The sequence below is a fragment of the Cyclopterus lumpus genome, chromosome 3 (assembly GCF_009769545.1).
Source record: "Cyclopterus lumpus isolate fCycLum1 chromosome 3, fCycLum1.pri, whole genome shotgun sequence".
NCBI lineage: Eukaryota > Metazoa > Chordata > Actinopteri > Perciformes > Cyclopteridae > Cyclopterus > Cyclopterus lumpus.
Window position 1 is genome coordinate 16,757,339 of NC_046968.1, and position 24,698 is coordinate 16,782,036.

Sequence of the window (24,698 nt, forward strand, 5' to 3'; positions counted from 1 at the left end):
AGGTTGTGTGGCACATATGAAATGTTATCTGCAATGGCATTCCTCTGTCCACTTTCACCCAGAGAGTCAGACAGGTGTTCTCATCGGACATGAAAGCTTCTGGTGATGCATGTCAGTCTTGATCACCCATGATGATGGCCTGAGGTAAGGAAACTGCTTCTATTCCTCTGACATGTGAACTCTTTTGAGTTTCAGCATTTTCATGATAGTTTTGGCAGCCAGAACAACCATGCAGACATTGAGATGGACAGTCCCAACTGCCTTTTTTTTAATCATTTATGCTTCAATTTTCCAGATCCTTTTTCTTGACTATGATAGAATTTGTCATTTTACTCCCCGTCTATCTGTTTTTGTCTCAGACCAATTCAGCTCTATTGTTATGCCAACAGTGGGATCCTTGACCCTAAAGGTTGAATTTGGTGTTAGTCACATTGTCCTAGTGGCCCAAAGCTTCTGGAGTCTTGTTTGTCACAATGCTCAGTCTTTGGTGGATTGGAGATATACTTGAGTTCCTGTATTTGTCTTATCTCATAATCAACGTTGTCTCTCCTTCTATGGACTGGCCACAAACTAAGCATGATAAGGAACAAGTGGCCTTGGCCACCAATAAAAAGGCCCCTTGGTGCCGACGGGGCTAATCCTGACCAAGCTCTTCTACTTTAGTTCCCCAAATCACATCAGATCATGCTGGTTTTGAACTAACACTGTCACAATGTGTATGGTGATGGGTTTAGATCATCAGCAGATAATTCATGAAAATGTATCGCGACTAAATTTTGGAGTAAATACTAAATAACAACATGCAATCCAGATTGTTATGAGATCAGCATGGGAAGCGAACAGAGAGAAACAACCAGGTTGATGGTGGCTGGCTGTACAGGAAGAGATGGGCTCTGAGGTTTGATGGGGCAGAAGAAGGCTCATGCAGACGGCTGGCTGCTCCTTTTGACGGCGTGTCAGAGTTGGCTCGCAAGCTGCTCAGCCGCATCTGGGTGATGCAGTCATCATTGTGGCAGGCCTGTCAGAACAAACTGGTGCGCTAGAGACAGATACAGCTTTAGTGGCAGGATGGGGAGTACGCAACACATGCACCACCCTAACATCGAATATGTTCCCCAAACTGGCAAGCTGGTGGCAAGTTAATGACAGGAACGACCAGTGACATCATATAAAAACATGATTACGCTCCACTAAAGACATCTGAGTGAGTCCATAGATCAAACAGACAGGGTGATGACTTAAAGCGCTAACACACTGGCTACCGGCATTACTTAGAAAGGAGCCTTGGTAACAGAATTGAAGTTGGCCTCTATAATTTAAATGGAAAATGTCACCGCAAAATTGATACAGCATAAATAAACATTACTCTTATACACACACGGAAACACACACAAAGAAGATGAGACAGAGACAAGGAGAGAGAAGAGTGGGGCTCAGGCTTTGCCAAGAGGGGGTTTGTGTTGCATCACCAATGCAGTGTTTTTTTATTTCCGATGTATTTAAATGAAATGATCGTCTCATCCATCCATCCATTATCACCCGCTTATCCGGGGTCGGGTCGCGGTGGCAGCAGGTTCAGCAGGCCGACCCAGGCTTCCCTCTCACCCGCAGCACTTTCCAGCTCATTCTGGGGGATCCCGAGGCGTTCCAAGGCCAGCCGGGAGATATAATCCCTCCAGCGTGTCCTCGGTCTTCCCCGGGGCCTCCTACCAGTTGGACGTGCCCGGAAAACCTCTAATGGGAGGCGTCCAGGAGGCATCCTGACTAGATGCCCGAACCACCTCAGCTGACCCCCCCTGATGTCCGAGCTCCTTACCCTATCTCTAAGGCTGAGCCCGGCCACCCTACGGAGGAAGCTCATTTCGGCCGCTTGTATCCGAGTGTATCCGATATGATCGTCTCAGTGGGAGAATAATGTATAATCATTATCAAAGGGTTTGCAAATCATTTCATGCAATGTAAACCATAATAACTTATATCTATCTATCAAGTAACTTGAAAACCAATAAATGTCACAATCGCTTTCAATTAATTAAAACAATAGGTATCATATTACAAGGTAAGATGTCAGTCATACCACAGTCTCCTGCACGTAGCAATTTACTGCTAAAGCGCTATGAGAGGGTGACACAAATAATAGCTATAAAGCTGTCAGCTAGTGGCGGCTGGATCACATTACTGAAATTAGCTAAGATGCACTATTATAAACAATGCCATCCTCTCTGAACACATGCACATGGATAAACACACACACAACCGAATGGAGAACTCAGTTTAAAATATATAGAAATGTGATAACATTTACATGTTTTATTTTATTTTTTTAATTCATGTATGTATTTTTTAGATTAATTATTTGTATTATGAATTAGAGTCTAACACTGCCTCTAATATTATTATATGATGTTTCTAATGCTGGACTGTCCATCAACATGACCTATGCACATTCTTGAGAACTGTCATTTGGAACCATGGACTCAAAACTGTTTTGTGATTAACTTTGAAATCATTTAATGTCCTTTGTGCTGGCATGATACATGATCCAATCTGTCCATTTTAAAGTAGTATCGTGGGCCAACACGTCGCCCGCTCTTTTGGTAAACTGAGGGCTGAAACAGTTTCACTTACCTTCAGTATAAAAAGAAAAATTAAACAATGATGACAAATGACAAACAAGCTAAATACTCGGTGGAATACCTCGCTGAGTTAACTGTGAAGAAGTATTTATGGCACATGACTTATCCACAGACAACACTGACATCTGCTGGTTTAAAATAAGGATTCATTTTTTCTAAATCTTTAACTATTTTTAAATGTGTATGCTGCCTTTCATCAAATTGCATTAGATATTTCCCAAACATTAAAACATATCTTATATTATTATATATTATATTATATATTATTATATATATTATATTAAAAAAACATCCCAATCCTCTTTGCTTGAGCCCTTTATTTTCCATTTAACATGGATCAATTGAGTTGTGTTACACACTTATCAGCAGGTCTAATTTATTTATGAACCTGTCATTTGTAATCATTGATCAGGATGTTCTCCGTTAGGAAACTAATGATATGCAGAGGTTAAAGATGTCCTAATTATTGTGCTTGGTCTAATTGAGACTGTGTGCTTCTGGAAGAGGGTTTAGAGGGGTGCTGACTGCTGCCCTGCCACACTAACACACAGAATCCTTGTAGATTCACTAGGACTGAACTCATCATGTGTTGACACTTTGTTTCATTACAGCCCTCATCATGTGTAAAAGAGAATACTCCTTCTAATACAGATGCTGTCTCATTTGGCAATTACAGTAATATGTAATAGCCTAACTATTACAACACCATGGTATGATGAGGGCATTAGTAAAAAGAAGCAAATAGCAAGCCAGAGGCAAATCTAGCCCTAATCAAGGCAATTATGCTACGTTACGATCTGGTGTGGGCTACTCCAACAAATGCTATGCAGCACAACATGGCACTAGTTACAGTCAACCAATGACATTTTAAGAAAATAGATACTTTACTTTAAAAAAAAAAAAAAAAGGAATAGAGGAATAGACATGGTATAATGTTATACTATGGTCTAGCAAGATTGTTCCTGATATAGTCCAACATAGTTAAAGTCTGTTCAAATTAGAGACCATCTTGCCAAATTAGGCCAGGGATGCAATGGCCCCTTCCCCACTTCCTACATCCCTACTCAGACCACAGCTTCAAACTTAGCCTGCAGTTGTATCTCAACTACACACACGTAAAGGTCTGTGATTGCATCTTTCACAGTTTTGACCTGTTAACAAAATCTGTACATAGACAGACAGACATATAAAAACTTGTCAAACTACTCAAAACTACTTCTGTTTCGTCCCCAGTACAGTCGGTGTCTCAAGGACCACATGATGCCATGATGACACACTCAGAGACTTACAAGATGAAAAAACAATACTAGTGTTGTTGTTATGGCTGGTAATACAAGTTGAATATTGTACTCTAACCCTTTGACATTTAGTATAGACAACTGTCTGCAAGTACCTCCATATAATCAGGCACTACTCATAAACACCAAATTGTATTTTGTAAGTTGTGTTATATTTTGTAAGTTGTGATTATTATCACTAACCTTTCAACTTTGTGAAAACAGTTGTTAATATTTAAACACAACAGGATCATTAATTGTTTTAGTCATTTATTTTCATTATCTCGTCAACAAAATCAAAGCAGATTAATTTCAGTCATGTCAACTAAATTAAACAGCCTGTTCAGGTTTGTCAACTTTCAACCTGAGCTGGAACAAAACCAAACAATAGACTGCCCAGTGAAGGTCCGAAGATCCATCATCAGACTGATGTGTCTCTCCGACTTTCATGAAATATACAGAAACAATGTTCATATTTTTCTGAAATAAAAAAATTGTAAAACATCAACTTGAAAACTGCATCTGTTACTCACATAACTACCATAAGCCATAATTAACCATAAATGTACATTTTGATCGAGCTGATAATTGACAGTAGTAGCCCATTTAAGCACTAGATGGCAGCAAACGCATTTGGTCTCCAAAAGAAAAGACTAGTGACCTTGTTTTACTGCATATTCACACATGTCTTAATAAACAAAGCACCATTTGGATAGGAGACTCCTATGCAAACAAACCTTATTCAAAGATGCAGAAGTGAACCATCAAGAAATACAATTATTTAATTGTTGTAATACTTTTTTTATCAGTCATACAGAAGATGAATGAATGACACTCCTAAAGTAACTGGTTACTTATTTAATTAATTATTATACTTTGCAGTCAATCCAGATATATAACAATAATATTTCACCAATATTCTAACTCTATTTAGTATTTTTTTTGTTAAAGTATAAGCTTTGGAATCCAACTGTATACGGAATGCAGCGAGCAGCTTTCACACAATGTCACCATTCATCACCATTTTTGATGAATATTTCTTTAACAACACCTGGTTAAAAATACATTAAAAACAATTAACCTGCTTTTTTTACAGCCCATCCAGCAAATCACCAGATGAATAAATCCTGGGAACATTTCTTCACCCGAATCCACTGATTCACAAAGTGAGTGAGAGGGGGAGTGTCCTGTATTTAAAATTATTGTTTTGGGCCATTAGTTTGAGCTTTTATCCCCACCTGCTCCTGCTTCACAGCCTGTCTGTCCAAGGCGGGGCCGAGGCCCCTGAGCGCTGCAGAGGGCACGCGAGAAACCCCATTCACTGTCAGAGCTCCACTGTCTATTGGACAGATATAGTCTGCAGATTCATCAGGTTTCCTCTTTCTGAGATGACTGAATTGGGTGAAGCCCAGCTTCTTTGGCTGAAAACACAAAACAATTCAACCCATTAATAAATAATTTAGATTTAATGGCACTTCAACCACTGAAACATTTTGATTGAAGGTTGTTCTCTTACCTTTACTTTAGCGGTGGTAGTCAGCGGCATATGGCCTGTGGCATTGCCATACTCTCGCTTCTCCTGCGTGGCCTGATGTCCCACCAGGGTAGAAAAGGCAGTGGCGAGGTGGCGGCGGAGCAAAGTCTTTTGTGGAGGAATATTTAACAGCAGCGCCAAAGTCTCTGCGCTGAAGCGAGGCTCCAGGATCTGTTGAAGAGCAGATGGACAGCAACACATTTGTATAGGTGTACAGGGTTGTCATTAAAACATGCTTGCAGACAAACTCAAAATACAGTACTTACAATCAGCCCACCGTGAACGCCACTGCCGCGTAGATTAGGAGCGTACTCAGCTAGATCCACTGCCCTCAGCCACTCCATAACCCGGTGATTAGACCACTGCACCACCTCTGAGGGAGAGGGCTGTTTCTGACGTTAAAAATGGAAATATTAATTGTCCATTTGACTCACAACTGGTTGAACCTTCCTGTATAGACTAGAAGTGAGCAGAATGAAGCTATAATAGCTCTGGGGCTTTTTGAGGCAAGCAGTACAAAAGAAACAATGTGCTCATTATGAAAGCATTTTTATGTCTGACACCATCTTGTGGGGAACTGGTGGGATGACACCTATTCACCATCTATAAGCAGTATTTACACACAATTGTATAACATACATACAACATAAAACATATACAACTCTTACATTCACCGCTTGCTGGCACAATCCACAATTTCAACTTCCACTTGTGCTTTTCTGTCTTGGCTTACCTCTTCCCCTGGCCTACGTCGAAGACAGTTGGGGTTGAACTTGTTGGCATGAAGGACATGGATGGCACATTTAATACTGAGATGATGAAGCTGACTGGTGACTTTCAGAGTCAAGAGGTCATTCTGGGTGAACAGCAAAGGAACATCAGTGAACTTTATGAAGAGTGTATCGATGCATTGCATGTTTTTAAATCATGTCTGACACGTTAATACATCTACTTTCACGCCTTCACTTTAATAGTAAATGTCATAGTCTTACCACTGTGATGTATTGTATCATTCGACCATCCACTCGGGCCTCATGGAAGTGGTCTTTATACTGAGGCAAACCAATATCATCCAACCAACCTAAATGGGTGAAAAATCAGACATTTATTCACTTCAATTGCTAAAATATTATATTAATATTATATTATATATCTTAACCGTTCAGTTAAGATACAGTTTTTGATTTTTTTTAATTCTGGCATTGGCTATGTTTGTGTCTTTTCTAATATATTTATATCTCACACATTATATGTCTTTATATAATGTGTGGCACGAGAAGTCCTCTGTATTAGTTGATGAGATTAAAATGAAAACATGCAGCTGCAGCATGAAAAGTTCATATTATTTCATTTAGAAAGAGTCTTACGGGTGACCCAGATGTAGTCCAAGTCTGCCGATTTCTCTATAACTTTAGTGGTGAATGCCTTTAGAGCGAGCTGCAGCTTCTTCCTGTGCAGTGGATTCTTCATACCCATTTCCTGAGGTTAGAAAGTACTGTTTGTTACAATAAAACTAAAGATTGGGGAATCATTGGAGGTTCACCCACACACTATGCAGTTTAATTTAGCCTTATAAACCTTCTTAAGTATCCAACATATCCATGAGTATTTATTTTCTAATCAAATACTTAATTACTGTGTAGAGTTGTAAATTCAAGATATTTTCACAGTGTTTATTTTAATAGTAATTCTCTGACCTTCTCAAAGTCCTGAGGTGTGGCAGACAGCAGCGTCTGTCCATTTTCAACCCACTGCCTCGTGAGATTGACATACTGGCCCAGTCCATAGTCCTCTAGCCAGCCACACACCTGCTCTTTGGTCCACTGGCTAAATGGGACGTTCATATCACTAAAACAAAAAACACAAATCAGATTAGTACATTGGTACATTTCTAAATATATTGCAAGTATTTAAAATGGCCATCGTAATACATAAATCACACCAACATGTAAGACATCATTTGTTATGCTGAGAAAAACCCTCAAGTCTCTTTTCATTTGTTTACTTTGTAGTGGTGGAGGCAGGAGAGCCAAAGCAGATTATTCGATGGGTGCTAGATTAAAAATCCAGAGTATATGTAGTGCCTCCACACGGAGCTCAACATGGAGAAGGCTCACATGCACTAACATGGACTAAAAGGCATGCAGGACCTGGCTATGTAAAACAAACACAGAGAAACTCAGATTGCAGCACACGCAGAGGAAGAGTGGCTTCATTGTCTGCTCAGGTTGACATTACTCCACTGTATCTTTTAATGGCAAAGAAAACATAGTGTTTGCTGCTATATTAATGCTCTGAATGTTGTATAGAAAATAATGGAAAAAAAGGAGAACATTATAATGGTGACCTGGCTGATACAAACCCTTAAACACTTAAAATAGGAGTACAGTACTACTGTGCTTTACCGTGTAGAGTCATAAGATTCGGGGGTCCTGGTCAGTCTGGGTCCTGCTGTTGCACGTAGTCCCCCTCTTCTAAAGTGACTGACATCTGGATCTACTGCCTGTAGCCCTCCAGACTGGGTTCTTCGAAGTCTGTATGGGTGAGAGTTACATGCTAGAAACTACTTTCATTTTCAAATTAAAATCATATTATATAAAAAAATGATGATGATAATTGTAATAATGGAAAATACAGTTTAGTGTATAGTAATTCTATAGTGTTTACTTGGTGAGTGTGATAGTAGGTCAAGTGGAGTATAAGGATAGTTTAATATATGCACACATCATTTCTTTATGAAAAGTACTCTCTTAATTGTTCTTAAAACTAGTAATAATATTTATACACAATTTGTATACACAATGCAATACATTCTATAACATTTAGACTCACAGTGCATACAGTATTTTTACATTACATTCCTTTTTTGCTCTACTTGGTGATCATATCTGTTGGTGTATTGTTGATGTATCAATGTATTTCCCACACTCACTTTCCCCAGAGTCTCTTGAAGCTCCTGTTATTCTTCATGTATTCTGATGAGCCCACAGCTCGTTGGTCGGGCTGTGTGTTTGCTCCAGAATGAACGGGGGAATTATTGCCTGAAGTGCTGTCATCAACTTTCTCAAATTTTCCTGCAATAAGTTACAAAAAACACAATTAATGCAATGCTACCTAGTCAGATACAATTCAAATTGTAGAACTATGGAGAGCTATGCAACATTTTATAGATGCATTAGTTAAAAATGACAGTTTACTTGTGATAATTAGAGCAGACATAGCCTCACTGTAATTCACATTTCAATAATGGGAACTTTGAAAAAAGTCTAAATGTATAGTTTCCCTAACTCCAGGTATATTTAAATACACAATATGGATGATGGTGATGATGATGATGATGATGATGATGATGATGATGATGATGATGATGATGATGAAGTAAAATTGCATTAAAAGTGTTTTTTTTTAAATATATTTTTGCATACCAAACTAAGTAGCACACGTGTGGCAGTCGGCCTTTTTACAGTGCTCTATTCAGGAGAGGGAGCACAGGTTACAGATCGTTGGGTTTGGCAAATAATTCATTGGTTAATGCCCCATGGGGTTTAAGCTAAATTTGACAAGGTGTGATCTTTATTATATGCGCTGCAGTCAGTCTCCACTCTACAGCGGAACGCAGCAGGGAGAAGTCAGGGTGGGGCTCAAGCTAAAACTGGTCAGTGAAGCTGAGGAAGGGTGGAGTAGGTTTAAATGTGGTCAATCAGAGCCAGAGAGAGGGTGTGTTTGGTAAGAAGATCCATCCCATAATCCATCTGCTCTGACAGGAGCGTCTGAAATTAGAAGTGATCAAAGGTGCGGTGGTCGTCTGCTCAAAAGAGAGTGGTTTGTACCAAATATGAATACTGCCTCTCCTCATGGGAATTACTAGCTTTGCGACTATTACACAGAAAAAGGAAGTTTAATCCTATATTAGGGATTATTACTGCACACTATCCATCATCATGTATAGAGTGATTTAATATGTCTGGATTTACTTTGGCTGGAGTCTCCATCTTCGCTCCCATCTAGAGACTTATGACTCTGGATTTCACTGCTGCTGTCTCCACTCACATTCTGCTCTGACAGAGAGGAATTCACAGGCAGCATCTGACTTCTAGGGTCATCCAGACCACTCTGGATAAACCACACACAGATACAGAAAATACAATAACATATATGTACAAAATCAAATTATCTCATGCATCAATCATGTAATAAACAGTAACAGTAGCGTATATATAATGTAAAACAATCAAGTATTGGAAGCCCTCAGGGTTGACATACTTGACTGGCATATTACATTTGTATGATGATTACAAATACCTTTTGTAAAGGTCCATTTGTTAGGCCATTTATGCAGCTTGATGAAGTCTTCGGATCTGTTCTGATTAGATAGAAACACAATGATCTCAGTAAAATCCCACTAAAAATATTGAAGAGTCTTCCACTGACAAAAAGCTTCCTCGCTACCTGTAATCACTGTCCTTTTGGGTCGATGAAGTAGATGTTTGTTGGGATGAAGAGCTGCTTGTGGAAACCTGCGATGGTTAAAAAACATAAATAATTAAAAAACATGTTCATGTGAACAAAACACTTTAACTAGTAGCTGTAATAGTTTGTACCCACTTCAGACTTGACATCCACAGATTTTGCACTGGCCGAGTCAGTATTCTTCATCAGCACATTCTCTTCTTCCTCACTGCTGCTTGACACAGTCCTGCCATTTGACAATGAACGAACAGCAGGTGGAGCTACAGTAACAAAGAAAATACATGTTTTGTTTCCCCTCAAACTCAGGTATGTTTCATTTAAGGAGGGAAGACTGGTGGCTTTCATTCGGCTCCAACGTAGATGCTAACGAAATACAAACGGCAGAAAAGAAGGATAAAGGAGTGAACAAGCTGATTACCTCGCCTTGCTGTGTGAGTGACCTCTCTGAATTGCTTGCACTGATTCAGGAGCAAAGTGAGCTCTTCAATTCGTCGGTCCTGAAGAAAACAGAGAGGAAACCCAATTAAGATGTTGAGGATAAGGAACTTACTGGTTTATTCTATTGCTGACCAACGCGCCACGCAAGCGTCCCTCGGTCACCATATGGCCTTTACGTCAAAGTGGTGGATAGGGAGGGGATTGACAAAGGCCTGGCTGGAAATCTTAGTTGTGGTACCAGCTGCGTGCAGCTTGTGTTTTTTGAAGTGGTGCCCATGTCTGGTTTTGTCATGGTTCTCTTAATGCAGCTCACTCCAAAATTAGGCTTGGCAGATCAAGGCCTACTTAAGTGTAGCTTTGCCTGAAATGGCTCGCCTTGGGGTGTGTGTACGTGTGTGTCCTCAGTAGTGTGCCACATGTAGGCCCTCGTCTGTGAGTCTTTCAAGTCCAAGATTCTCTGGGAGAGAGAATACAAAAGCCCCTCTGTACTATAAATGCTTGGAGGGCGGTGCCTTGGAGAAATGACAAAGTTACCGTCTGACCTTTTAAATAGCATGATGATAGCACTTCTATGTACAGGCCAGTAGAACTTTTGACATCGTCGTAAACAGATGCCAGCACACATGCTGCTCTAGTACATAATCACATACAGCTGTTGACCAGAAAGAGAAAGGATAGGTTTCCATATCAATGTAATAAGTTACCTTTTCATCATTGGCAGCTACTAGTGATTTCATTCCACTCCGAAGCCTCTGCAGCTCCTGATCTAAATGTTTAAAAAGAAACCCCACACTGATTATTAATCTGAATAGGAAAAATACATGCTAGCATATTTCTCAGTGCCATCCAAACCATTTATTTTTAGATACAAGCCTGTTTTGAAACTACCATTCATAGCTTTAGCCATGTCAGCTCTTACATATATGGGTGCACAGTCCACAGACACCTCCTATGTAACTACTAGAGGCACACAGGCAGTTGCACTGGTGAATGAGTGATTTTACTAAGCCAGTCTAACCAGAGATATGTCTATCTATTAAAATTAAGAACTAACGATGCTTTTTACTCCCAGGAATCCATAAAGACACTGAAAAGGCCAAAGGGAAGAGAGATAGTGTATCAAGTATTCTTGGGAAACCAGTCTGTGATTGCCAAAGGTGCCCCTCTGAGCAGAAGGAAATACAAGTTAACAAAGTAAAGAGATGTATCTGGATAAAGGAAATAACTAAAAGATAAAAAGTAGACATGGCCCGTGGATTTAAAAGTTATTTTCATTAAGTATTTACTGTTCATGCTCTACGTTTGGTGTTTAGCCTGTTTCTGTACATCTCTGAGAGAATCAGAGACCCGTGATGAGTTTATAAAGGGCTAAGACAGACTTTGCCCACCACTCTTACTGCAAGTCAATGAATGCAACAAGGAGTAATTAAGTGTCACCTATCAGGCTGAGTAACTCTGTGACAGTGAGAGGCTGTGGTTGGCAGGTTGGTCGAGGGCTTGAAGCTGGGTGCTTTGCTTACCTCTCTCCGGGCTCTCGGGGAAAAGAGAGGGTCTGGCCAGCAGCTGTGTGTGCAAGCTCTCGATCTCCACGTTCTTACTGAGCAGAAGCTGCTGAAGGCCGCTGATCTCTGCCTGTGGGTGTCACACAGTGAGGAATCTTAGCAGAAAGGACATGTGGAACTATATGTGGCAACACATCTGTTTAAACACGCACAGCTAAAAGCTAGTTTGAAAAACAAGACACTTGCATGCATCTTAATGCCGGTTCTTCATTCCCCAATTGAAATTCCAATGTTGTAAGATGTAGTCTTTTTCCACCAAGCAACCACAATAAAGCACATAGATGCTTAATCTCTGAGCTTTAGAAAGTTGTTTTGAGGTAAATTGGAGTAAGTTGGAGTGTCAGGAAAAACAGATGGCAATAAAGTTATGTCCAGCCTGAAGTATTTCTCAGTGTGTTCGGTCTGTGTGTTGTGTAGAGGAAAGTGAAAGGTGGAAAATACACCTTTTGCTTCATATACTAAATCATAACCCTCTTGTATTTCTTTAAACATTTGTTTTAGGAGTACAATACATAAACTCATACCAATAGCTAATATTCTAGGGTACATTAGGATAGTTTCCAGTTGGATTTGACAGTCCGCTATGAGTAACCAACGCTTCAGACTGAGAATAACACATTCTGTAGAAGGTAATATTTGCTCATTTTGCAATTGTTGGTAAACCTCCAGTTGATAGAGAGATGCCAGGTTATTTGATTAACATCTAAAAATGAAAAGAGAAAGAACTGCAGATGGTAATATTGATGGCCGAAGAGCAAAACCTCCTATCTGAAAAATGTTGAGATAACAAAAAAATACAAAAAGAAGAAAAAAAAGAAAGAAAGAAAAATACACAAAGTGCAGATAGGAGGTTCCCCCCAGTTTTCCTGGATCATTTTGCAGATGGGATGTTTTGCACTTTGGCCATCGATATACGTACATTATTCACATACACAGTGCATCAAACCAGGCGGACCTTAGACAACTTCAAAATGATTGAAGTATGTGGATATGTCCAACCTTTAAAATATCTGAAACTAATCTATTGTGACGATAGGTTGACCAGGCAACACTTGAATGAACTATGAATGAAGTAGTACAATCAAACTACTTTTGTAGATATTGTACCAGACGGGAAAGACAGATGGGAATGTGAAAGATAATTATTTTTTCATAAAAGAGGACAAAAGGTGGCAACAAAAAATGCTCACAAAAGTCTAAGAGGTTAATGCCTTGTGATCATGCAAGAAGGTCATTAGAAATGGACTACGCCATTATTAACTCTATTTCAGGAATAGAAGGTGAAATAGACTTCTTAAGAAAACATAGGTGTCCATGCAAAACCGAATGACTCACTTAGCTGGCTGGAACATTGGATTGGACAGCATTTAGGAAAGTTGAGTGGAGAGTTAGCAGTGGAATGTGGGCACTGATGGTGTATTGCAACGTCGAAACACCACACAAATCAGAACTCTCTTTTACCTTTGTTGCTTTGAGCTTTTTCTCGTACTGTAACTTTTGGTCCTCCAGGTGTTCCACTTTGTCCTTGAGAATCCTGAGCTCTTTAAGTAAGCCCTAAAACAGAATGATTGAGAACATTTAGATAAATTCAGGTTAATAAATCTGCACATTTTCTTTCACAACACAATATTAAATAGTACATGAAATGCACCTATAAGTGTCACACACCGATGCATAACGCTTTTTCCAAACAGATCAACCAAGTTACAAAGTTACATTTGGCGTTGCTGAGGATATTTAGTGAGTCCTTGCTTCATTTACATCTGTAGCTAATAATAACACACAGGAAAGTGAGACAAGCCATGCTGCACACAACATTAGAAGTCATGCAGGCAGGAAGTGCCTACAGTTTCTCCACAGTCGTCCTGCTGATCTGCATCTGAGCTACCCTCTTCCAGGCTGTGTGTGTTCCCATCGGGCCCTTCTGGAACCTCCTCTGAGGTTCTGCCACAGGACGGCCAGGGGTTTGAGCCCACGCCCTTGGTGGACTCAGTGGGGCGCACCACTGGAGAGCTGCTGTCAGCTGGCATCTCCAACTCCAAGGCCTTTTTCTCCTGTATCTTGCTATTGATCTCCTTCTGAAACCTACACATCTGCTCCTGCAGCTCACTAATGAAATTTACAACAGTCTGACAGATGCAGTGGGGGGAAAGAATTGAGAGACATGTTAAGAGAGAGTAGAGGAAATACTACAGAGTCTATGTATGTCTGCTTGTGTGTATTCAAATACAATCCAGAAAAAGTGTAGATTTGGTCTTGAGTTTGAATGCATAAATATGCTATGATTTAGTATTGGAAACACAAATCCTTGGCTGTTCCCCATGAACCAGTTGAGACTAACTGTCCCGTTGTGTCTACTGGCCTAGTTAGTCTCATCTGGTCTAGATGAACACATATTATTATGTATTTGTTCATTGACCAGAACTATCTGTGATCTACTTGTATTAACATTAATATGCATTGTGCTGTACCATATTCCAGCACATCAAGTTCATCAAATTGGTAGTTTGCATTGATCAATTACAAGATAGTGAGTAGGTTTGCTATCTTTGAGAGGTCTTGCGTGCCCATGTTCATTCTGAAAGAGTGTAAACAGCAGCCAAGCTATGCCCGGACTGTGGACAGAGGAAGTCTCACTTGGGGTCCGGTACAGCGGATATGACAGATGATATGCCTTCATGGCTAAATTTAACTGTGAGCTTACTGGCTTCACTGCAAGGAGGCTTCCACATGTTTGTGTAGTAGAGGCAGCACGTGGGAGGCCAAGTGTTCAAAGCTGATTTTTTTCTATTCTCCTTAAGTCCAAACAGCTGTTGTAGGGAAAGTCTACTGAGTCTACTACCTTGTCTACTGAATCACATGTACAGTATGCTGTTATTTCTGCCTTTAAATTGTTTTTGTGTACTTAAATTATTTTCAAATGTTTTTGGGAAAATGCCACCAGTTTCTTTATTTTCAGGATGGCCAAGTAGACCATTACCCACCAGCAACAGTAAAGCCTACACACTTATAATTGACCGGCCATTCAACATGCCAGCTCTGCTATGCAGGAACTCTTTTAATCCGAGGACACAAAGGCTCTTTGACCAGCAGTGTTTTGAAAGTAACAACATACATTACAGTATCCTGTCTGGTAGTAGTGCTGCTTTCCCTACTTCCCCTTTCTCCAATTCATATGGTCCCGAAATGCCCAGGATGTCTGCTGGTAACTTTACACATTGGTCTTAAGCAAATACATGATTCAGTTTAAACTGACAAAGAATTTAACCCCTTGGAGACTTTTTTCCAGTGGACTTTGCCCAGCAACAACGGTGAATATTCCCTTCCATCTGTTTAGAAAGCGTTTATGATCTTCTATAAAACCAGCCCCTGACTTTAAGGTTAAAAACATCAGAACACAAGGCAGATTTTTGTGTTTACCCTCTTCATTCCTGGCAGAGTTAGGTTCAAATTTCCAAAGACTGAAGTAAAACAGAAGTTCCTGGGGATCTTATCTTAACTACTTCCTCCTTTCAAACAGTCCTCAGTGAAACAAACTCTTAAGGTCATTTAGATATGAGCCATTCACATGTACATAGTCAGGAGTATAACGTTTAATTGCAAAATGATCGTATTATTAATAGCAGAAACTTAGGAAACTTAGCTACTAATTAAAGGAAAGCAAGTGAATCAACTCCACTGGCACTACTCAACATGACAACTGTGTTTTGATGGATAAATATTGGCTTTAAAATACCTTCAAACAACACAACCATACCTTGACTGTACTGTACTGTATATTGAAAACAAAAGATCACAGGGAATAGGCATACTTGACTCTGTGAAAAGCCCTACCTCTGCTTTGTGTTGCCTTTCAGCCCCATGGCCCTGCTTCCCCTCCATGTCTGCTAGCTTTAGTTTCAGGTAGGACACCTCCCCCAAAAGATTCAGCTTCTGGTTCTCCAGTGACGTCCTATGCAGGAGCTCCTGTCGTCAACAACATACAGCGAGAGCATGAGGCAACACAAACAGACATAAATACAGATGCATACATAAATACATTATCACTTCAATGATACACAATGCTCGGTACTTACTGAACAAAGGCAACATTAAGTATGAAGCACAGCACGCTTCCAGATCTGAAGGGACGGTCCCCTCAGACAAACCCACTGGTTTCAGACGCTGTTTGAGTGGCTAAATATACACAACCCATGACCACTATTTATAATGCCTATTTCACAGCTCACTCAAAGTACACAGCAGAGGGGGAGAGAGTGAGAGAAAAAGATACCAAAAGCATGCAAAACATTCATAGAAAGAACATTTAAATAACTTTGACAGGTGCATTTTCCTGTCCCTGTGAACTGCTGCCAGTCAAACCTGGTGCTGAGTGAGAGTCTGCGATACAGTTATGTGACTATCTGTCCTGAATGGCTCAGCCCTGAGAGTTAAGTCAGGATTTGCAGGCAGATGTATTACTAATTTGGTGTCAAGCAGGTTTTAAATCACTTAAAGTCCAGATATGAGCATCAGAGGCATGCAAACAGGACATATACATCCATTTAAAACTCTGGCTTTGGAAAATATCTGGGCTTTTTCTAGAGTGTACACATGGAAAATATTAGAGCTCTGTCACCAGAAAGAGATTTACGGCTCATTTCCATAGCCTCGTAATGACCATGTCTCCAAGAAACCAACCCTGGCTGCCCTTTGATACACTGCACATACAGCACTGAACTGACACCTAACATTGGTTCTCAACTCATTAGATAGTTAATAGACACATTCCTGGCACTCATGAAATTGGTCAGAATAGGTTGAAATGATCTACAAAAACAGTACATCAGAATGAGGAAAACTGATTCTGTGAAATACCTCTTTCATCTTACTCCAGTCCACCTGCAGCAAAGGAAGCGTCAGTGTATGTCCTTCATATATGCAATGGTTTCAAGTGCCTTGTAGTGTCAGTGGATTCAAGTTTCATATATCCATTCGATTCAGTGTCTCTCAGTAGTGTTTAGTAAGGTCTCTATAGTAGGTTTCAAGTCAAAAGCAAACAACGGAAAGTTGGCACACACCCACGCGCACACACACACACACACACACACACACACACACACGTTTAACTCTTAAAAGAGCACCACCCCTATTCTTTCTCCCTCCCATCTCTCCAACTGTTTAAGCTGTTGTCCCTCTCTCCTTTCATCTGTTGTCCTCTTTTTCTCTCTCTCTCTCTCTCTCTCACTCTCTCTCTGGTGGCTACAGGTTGTGGGTGTGGCTAATGGTGTTGTAATCACCTGCCCAAACGACTAGTCTGGCCCTGCATAAACGACAAAAGCACTCTGAGACACTGCCGTGGAATGAGTCTGAGCGTCCTAAATATTTTGGTTGTCAAGGTAATTGCAGCCAGAAACACTGGAATTTGTTCCCAGGAAGCCAAACTCACCCTACAGCTTATGAGAAAATCTGCAGAAGAGTTATATTTAAAAGATAAATGGACAGTCTGGTTACATCTCATTAAATGTAGGAACAATATTAATATATAATGCCAGGACTTTCCTGATTTTAGTCCAGTAATACATTAACCATTTGGTATTGAGAAGGTCCAGTGGAAGATGTTTTTACACAAGATCTTTAAAGCCATGTACCTGCTGCAGCATCTCCTCTGTGGAGTTGAGTTTGTGCTGATGCCCCAGCAGAGAACTTTGCAGATCGCTGATCTTGGCCCACTGAGCTTCCACCTGGTCTGTCAGCACACTCACCTGTGGGTGTTTGGACAGCAAGTAAGTAGAGATGAATTACTTTCTTTCTTCACCAAAAATATACAATAGGCTACAACTTTTTCACAATTTATCACATAATTGCATTCCAAGCCTAGCAAAAGTCTGAAGGGCGCAGAGTCTCTCTTTTACAAGAGAGTTTCTTACAGTACACTGAATATCAGCTATTTTCATTCAAAAAGTGCAAACCTTTTTTTTTTGGGAAGAAATAAATGATCGTTTGTGCCCCAGTAGGTGGTTGCAACACTTCAGTGGCTTTAGCAATGTCAGCAGAACACATGCTGCAGAGAAGCTATTGGACTTCTGCAGAGAAGCTATTAAGGCCACACAAGAGCTGATCACATGCTAAAATGCCAGTCGGACCAGCCGAGTGGAGCAGATTTTCTAAAAGAATGTTTTATGTGAGGCCAAACAAACACACAGGGCACCTGCTCTCACACACACCTACATGCTACAGAACATAGTGGTGCTAGCCTCAACCTGTCCTCATAACAACATACACCTACACACATACATATGCAGACAATGGCATCACAGAAAACAAGACATTCTAGTATGGCAAGAGCACCAACCCCAGCTTTATAACTGTTGCTTCACAAAGAAATACAGCAATTGTGCAACATTTACTACATAATAGTCTGATCTACCTTCGCCCTTTGTTTCCTTGTTTCTCTCCTGTAACGCTGTTATGTGATATGGGCATTGTTAAGAATTAGTTTCCGTTAACAGTGTGGTGTCATATGTCCTCTATTATTTGAGCAGGCTCACAAACAATGGAATTGATTCACCTTTATAAACAAATGTCCTGGCATGCTTTAGGTTAAAGCTTTAAAATACATATACATTGTATACATAAAGAGACAGACAGATATTGTATTGTTTTGTATTTTGAATGTTAGGAGTAATAAATCTCACCTGAAGAATTAGTGACTCTTTGTCTCCTTCCAGACGTGATAACCGCTCTTGGTAGGACTCACTATTGCCAGATGAATGGAGGTTTACCTTCAGAATAAAGTCAGACATTAAGTTCAGTCAGTACACTGTTAATACTGAACTGTTCGGTGTTAACAGTGCACTTATGGATTTGTTTGTCCTAAATGAGGTTGCAGTCTCAGAGATGTACACACAGATGCACACACACACACACACACACAACTCTCAGCCTCAAAGATTGTTGTATCAATGGATTATGTGTGGAAAAGTATGTAAGAGGTTTACAGGTCCTAATCCAGCATTAAACATTGTGTCCAAGATTTTATACAGGCTGATCAGTGTTAAAAAATAAATGTTGGATGATGGCAAATCTCAGGGCTGCCTATGCAATCAGGGATATTTCAGAGCCATCAGTAAGGAAAAGTAATGGAAGCAAAGTACAACCAAATGGGATCAAATTTCTCCAAAATCCAGGCTTCTAACCACAACTATGGAAACATTAGTACACCAGCGTCCATTGTCATGAGCCAGCAAGTGGTTTGCAATAATGTAAAAATACCATTAATACAGTATACTCCTTGCATCAGAAAACTAAATACATGTGTTTTAGCAGTATACTATTTAAATGTACAGTATCCATACTTTAAGTGTTGTTGGGACTTCACCATGTGTGTGGAACAAAAACAGGGGCCTCAATGTTAAAATAAAAGCCTGAACCGGTTTAAAACCTCACCTAAGTGTGAGATTTGGTTTAAACCACAACACTGGGGTTAGGGTTAGGGTTAGGGTGGGGCCTCATTGGACGATCCCCACAGGAACCCCAGGGAGTCCCTTTGACACAGTTCCCGAATTCTTCAAGTCGACACCCATTGTTTTCTGCAGGAGAAATTGCGCCAAACGAGTCCGAAGAAATACCACGAATCAATCAAACCTTTGTTTTGTTTTACGTTAACTGTACTATTAACGTGTTATTGTGTATTATAGGGGCCGCCAAGTCCCGTTCAGTGCCTCGTAACATAGCTGTTGTTTTTGTTGCTGCTGTAACACTGTTGCTCACTCTGCTGTAATAGTGTTGAGTTTAAATCAGCTGGCGCGAGTAAAGTTGTTCAACTTTATTATTATTACTTATAAACTTGTAAAATTATTTATTAAGTCAAAGGACCAGTTTGACCCGACTCGCCAGTCGGCTTCTGTGAGATGAAGTAACAGTTGCTAAATGTTACTTCTGCGGTGTGGAAGTGCCTTGTTTTGAGTAATTTATTTTTCTTCTTTATTTAAAATAACCCACACACACAAACACAAATCTTTTCATACACGCGTGTACGCGCTATTGCCCTGTTAAATAATTGCGGCCGTGCCATCATTGTTAAGTCTTGTGTGAAGTAACCACTACGTCCGCCATATTTCTCCCCCTCTCTCTTTCCTTTGTCCTCCGCATTGTTGAGTCTTGCATGTGTGTCTCGGACACTATCTCCTCGAGTCCTCTTGATTTGTCTTAGTTCAGTATTTTGCAGTTCTTTCTGTGTGCTGAATTATTTTTTTAACGTTTTTCAGCCAACTTTTCAAACATCCAAATCTAGCTCCACCTCCTCAACCAGAATACATATTACATTATTAAATACTCTACATAACTCCAAATATATGAACACAAGTGCTTCACAACTTGAACTATAGTACATTGCTAACCGGTTACTAATACAGTAATGTGAACCATCACCAGTAGGGCTGCCCCCTCCTGGTTGATTCATTGACTAATGGCACTGATCTTTGGTGAAACTTCACAGTTGTAATAGTTGTTGACACACACAGAGGTGTTGCTTTGACTCCACTTGTTATTAGTTTTTGATGAGGTTGAGCAAAGTTTAAGAAGAAATACATACAATGCCACTGCGTTGCATTGCACTACATTTTACAGGTGTTTCTATTTTTTCCCCACACAATTCAGTGTGTTTTTATCTTTTCAGATTTGTATGTTATTCTTGTAGAGTATCTTGTATTTTTTAAAATATATTTATACTTACTCAACTTACTTATTAACTATTAATTCAAAAGATTCAATTGTCATAAAGATAAACTGTATCTGTGTTTTAGGGAATCATCTACTATTTTGTCTGTGTAATAGCTAACATGACTTCAATACATCATGATTCAAAAGCTCAAAATGTACTTAATAATTATTGACAAGTACATGCATTAAAATGTTTCTTCTATGGATTTAACATTCATGAAGAATTATAACCTGAGACAGTGAGGACGAATACCCTCATAATGGTGGCAAGTTGTGCTGTCCAAAGACTCAAAGGTTCAGGTGGCAGGAAATTATCACAAATAACCTCAAACACATCAACCGTGTGGCCGGATTGGCAGACTTGTTGAGCATTGAACAACCCACCCATGTGGGTACCCATTTACTTTCCACCCTAAAACAAGAAGTTTCTGCAATCCCATAAATAGCTGTCTTTGTAAACTGCTTCTTTTCTTATCTCTCTCCTGTCCTTAAGGAGCTATAATAGTGCACGTGTTGCATATTTTGCAACACGTGCACTCACTATCAAAGCACGTCCTCCTCCCAAATTATCGACCATGGCAACCAGAATTATGTTGTGAAAGCAACAACACTGCAAGACCAAAACAAACCTTTGTGCAAACCTTCAGACTAAAGACACGAGGAACAGTCACGTAAGAATGTCTTACCTTTCCAAGCCAGGCAAAGTGTTTGTAGAAGTCAATATCACACTCCATTCTGCAGGCCCATTGTACTGTAGGTCTGGTTCTTAATGTTATACTAACAACATTGAGCCAGTGCTATTAAGTATCAAGGAAGATAAACAGATACCAAACTCCAGAGTGGGATGAAATAATGTCTCTAAACTGTTCTGCGCTGAATCCAACTGTCCTCTTTTCACAGACCCTCCATATTGCAGTTGTAGAGAGAGCAGAGGACCTTAGTCCGTGTGGTTTGGAGTCTGGGCAGCCCGAGACTTTTAGAGCTGAGGCGAATAACTCAAACTATGCCAGTTGGCTGTACTCCATTTCTTTCTTTTCTTTTCTTCACTTTTTTTTTGTTACCTCTTTCTAACTCCTCCTTTTGCTTTCTTCCTCTCTCTCAAACACACTCAAACAGCTTCAGTATTTCTGCTGCACTTCATGATCTCTCATCTTTTTTCGTCCTCCCTTTCTTTCTCCTGTACCTCTCTCTGTCCGTCTTTCTCACTCTGTCTGAAGAACCTCTCGGTCGAGTTAATTTAGCAGGGCTTCCTAAAGGGGCACAGGGGAGAGGAAACTTTCTGCAGCATATGCTCGTCAGATGTGGTGCAGAGCAACAAGTCAGTAAAGGCAAAGCAGAAGGGGAGGAGGAGGCAATGGAGGAGACTGAAAAGGAACGTGACTGTAAAGTTGACAATATCAAATTTAAGTATCCTGGACCAGAAGATCAAACAATTTTTGAAGAAAAAGCGGGTGGGGTGAGATTAATGCAGGGGTACAAGGATGAAGATAATAAGGGATTAAAAGGAGGAGCAACTGCTGCACTTTAAACAGCAGCTCTGGATCTCATTACCGGTGCCGTTTGCAGTAAATCCAGCTTCCAGCTCACTACTTCTTAGCAGACATGAAAAAGCCCTCCAGATGTTAATGACCAAGATCAAAGACCACCGTGTCACACAACTAATAAAACCCATGGACCAATGTTGTCGTAGAATGTAGACGTGAATGACACAGCACTCACCTCATCTCTCTCCAGCCATTTTAGTATAACGTGTGCTGTATCAGTGGAGACTTGTTTCCTGAGAGAGTCCTGTTGTTCCTCACTCCCCTGCCCCTCCAGCACTGCCCTGAGGCCTTCTGTCAGCTGAAGAGCCCTAAGGGCCGGGTCCTCGAGTGGGGCAGGGGTCAACTGTGAGGAACACTCTGAGGCTTTGCAGTCCTGGCCACCTAACTGCATACGAGCACCAAACAGCCCCTGGCCCATGTTGCCTGGAGGAAAGAAGAACGGGTAATCAACAGAAAAAGTAACTGAGAAAATGTGATCAAAGCATCTTCATTTATTGGGTATCATTATTGAGAATACAACTGATTCAGAGGTGAATGCAGTATGATAAGGATAGTCTCTGAAGTGGCCTCTTGGGGTTGCTGTTGTGATCCAATGTAGCTCACTGGATTCAAATCACATCCAATGGCTGTACACTGTGGGATCTAAAGTCCACAAATTAGAAGTTCAACTTGAAGGTTACTGTAATCATCATGTATAAGTTTCAGAAATAACTTTTCATATGTGCTGTCTGAAGTCAGATTAAAGTTACAGTAATGGAGACAGGACACAATATGGACAAATGCATAGTTTTGTAACAGAATTATTTTCAGTTGACACTGTGTGATTATTAGTCATGTGATTTTTGTCATTAGAGTGTGCTAATGGTTGGACTGTCACCTCTATTATTAGAACGTTGTCTTCTGACCCTGAAACAGGGACAGACACCTCTGACTTAAATGTACCACCTCTGCTAGAAAATACAGAAAGGAAGTCTCTGGAAAAGTAACTTGGAGTTTTTTCAGAAAGATGACAGTGAAATTTGCAAGCCCATAAACAAGCAATAAAAATACAAACACATTAAATTAGGTGAAGAATACTAAGAAGACAAATTACAGAAAAGTCAAAAACGTGCTTTCTTCTTTTTCATTCAAACCTCTCCAATGGAAACAGACTAATCTCTCATACTCATAAAATACGTTACCATTTTAGCTCTTGTTTGTATCGTATCCTTGACCATTTTTTCTGTGTAGCCTTGTTTTATGAAGGACTGCAATTTCAAACTGCGCAGACTTTTTGAAGGTTTGATAGTGAAACAGAAACTCTTACCAGCAATAATGTCGTCCATTTGCTCCAAGGCAGCTTCCAACATGTGGCTGGCATTTGACGCCATGGCAACACACTTATAAAGCAGCACTCAGAGAAAGCCATTCAGTAGTACGAAAAAGAGTTTAGCTGGTGAAAGCACAATGAGTTTGAGATCTTCAACAGAAACACCGAGCGTTGAAGACTACTCCCCTTTCTTGTAACACTTAGCTCCGTTTGCAGCAAGGCTACAACAGCTGTCCGGACATCTGAGTGACTTTCAAGTAAATAACCTTCTGAATGTGGCTTTCGGGTTTCAACCCTCTCATTTTGAGACCAGAACCATGCCCATTGTCCACATGAGGCCAACACTCATATTTAGAATAGTTTGCTTCTCTGTTTCTTTGAGTGGTCATTGTTTATTTGTTTACACTTTCAACGGCATTCGTGAATATTTTTTGACCAGTTACTGTAAAAAACTTTGTGGTGGAAGTGATGATAACTATATGTTTAGCTCAAAACCAACAGTTTTGATGGAGCCACAGAGGTCACATCAGGACATTGAACCATAGTAACCCACATTTGATTGACATTAATAACAGAGGACACACTTCATAATGAAGCTGGAAAAAGCAGCAGCAGAGTCACACCCAAACCCATAAGAGCTTTGAGTTTGATAATAGTTCACTCTTAGAGTCAGTGTTTTGACTCAAATACGATAAAAACAGTCCTGATGGCAATCACTATATACTGATACTTTCTATGCTACCATGTTTTATTGTGACTCTGTTGTAACAATGTGACAGCATCAGGAGGATAAGGCAGTGACACAGTGATGTGAAGCTTCCCTTGGGACAGAGACCACATGTCACCTGAAGAGAATATGTATCTGTAAGGATTAAAGCCAATAATTGAATGTGTCATTATTATTATTTCATATGAAGACAAGTTATTCTCCATTTCATTCAGCATGTGTCCATGTTGGTTCAAATAGCATTGCACCAAAGCTGAAAAAGGTCTGTGTGTTCTGCCTGCATTTAATTTGATTGTACATTATATGTATTGTTACATTTAGACTTTCCACAGAGAAACTTTATTTCAACACTAAAAGTATTATTTTTCTACACATTTCACCATGAAACCTAAAAAAAGCAATGGAAGTGTAAAATGCAAAATAAATTTAGGAGACATTGTTAAAGTCAAAATCAATCACAATGGGAGAGATACAGCTAGTACATTTATTTATTTATTT

At 40.0% G+C, this 24,698-nt stretch overlaps 1 protein-coding gene across 5 annotated transcripts; it reads right to left on the minus strand.

Moving 5' to 3' along the window:
* Nucleotides 1-4,166: 4,166 nt before the first annotated feature.
* ppfibp2a (PPFIA binding protein 2a) lies at nucleotides 4,167-23,540 on the minus strand. 5 transcript variants are annotated; one of them, XM_034529494.1, is made up of 23 exons: nucleotides 23,471-23,540; nucleotides 22,340-22,587; nucleotides 18,595-18,681; nucleotides 17,548-17,661; nucleotides 15,752-15,883; nucleotides 13,765-14,046; nucleotides 13,379-13,471; nucleotides 11,876-11,987; nucleotides 11,060-11,121; nucleotides 10,336-10,414; nucleotides 10,053-10,177; nucleotides 9,897-9,964; nucleotides 9,750-9,810; nucleotides 9,422-9,560; nucleotides 8,380-8,521; nucleotides 7,853-7,981; nucleotides 7,145-7,295; nucleotides 6,815-6,926; nucleotides 6,440-6,528; nucleotides 6,181-6,303; nucleotides 5,714-5,839; nucleotides 5,430-5,618; nucleotides 4,167-5,334 (listed from the first exon to the last, which is right to left on the minus strand). In XM_034529494.1, the coding sequence occupies exons 1-23, from the start codon at nucleotides 23,532-23,534 to the stop codon at nucleotides 5,113-5,115; spliced, it is 2,949 nt and encodes a 982-aa protein (XP_034385385.1). In that variant the 5' UTR covers nucleotides 23,535-23,540; the 3' UTR covers nucleotides 4,167-5,112. The 5 variants fall into 5 exon arrangements, with proteins under 5 accessions (XP_034385385.1, XP_034385387.1, XP_034385386.1 ...); XM_034529496.1 differs by lacking the exon at nucleotides 13,765-14,046; XM_034529495.1 differs by lacking the exons at nucleotides 22,340-22,587; nucleotides 23,471-23,540 and adding an exon at nucleotides 21,307-21,354.
* Between the last annotated feature and the right edge of the window lie 1,158 nt (nucleotides 23,541-24,698).

Coding starts and splice junctions, on each gene's coding strand:
- ppfibp2a (XM_034529494.1), bottom strand. CDS start 23,534: ATGGCGTCAAATGCCAGCCACATGTTGGAAGCTGCCTTGGAGCAAATG. Junction 13,472..13,764: donor AGGACGACTGTGGAGAAACT/GTAGGCACTTCC, acceptor ATTCTGTTTTAG/GGCTTACTTAAAGAGCTCAG. Junction 8,522..9,421: donor AGATGGAGACTCCAGCCAAA/GTAAATCCAGAC, acceptor AACTTATTGCAG/GAAAATTTGAGAAAGTTGAT.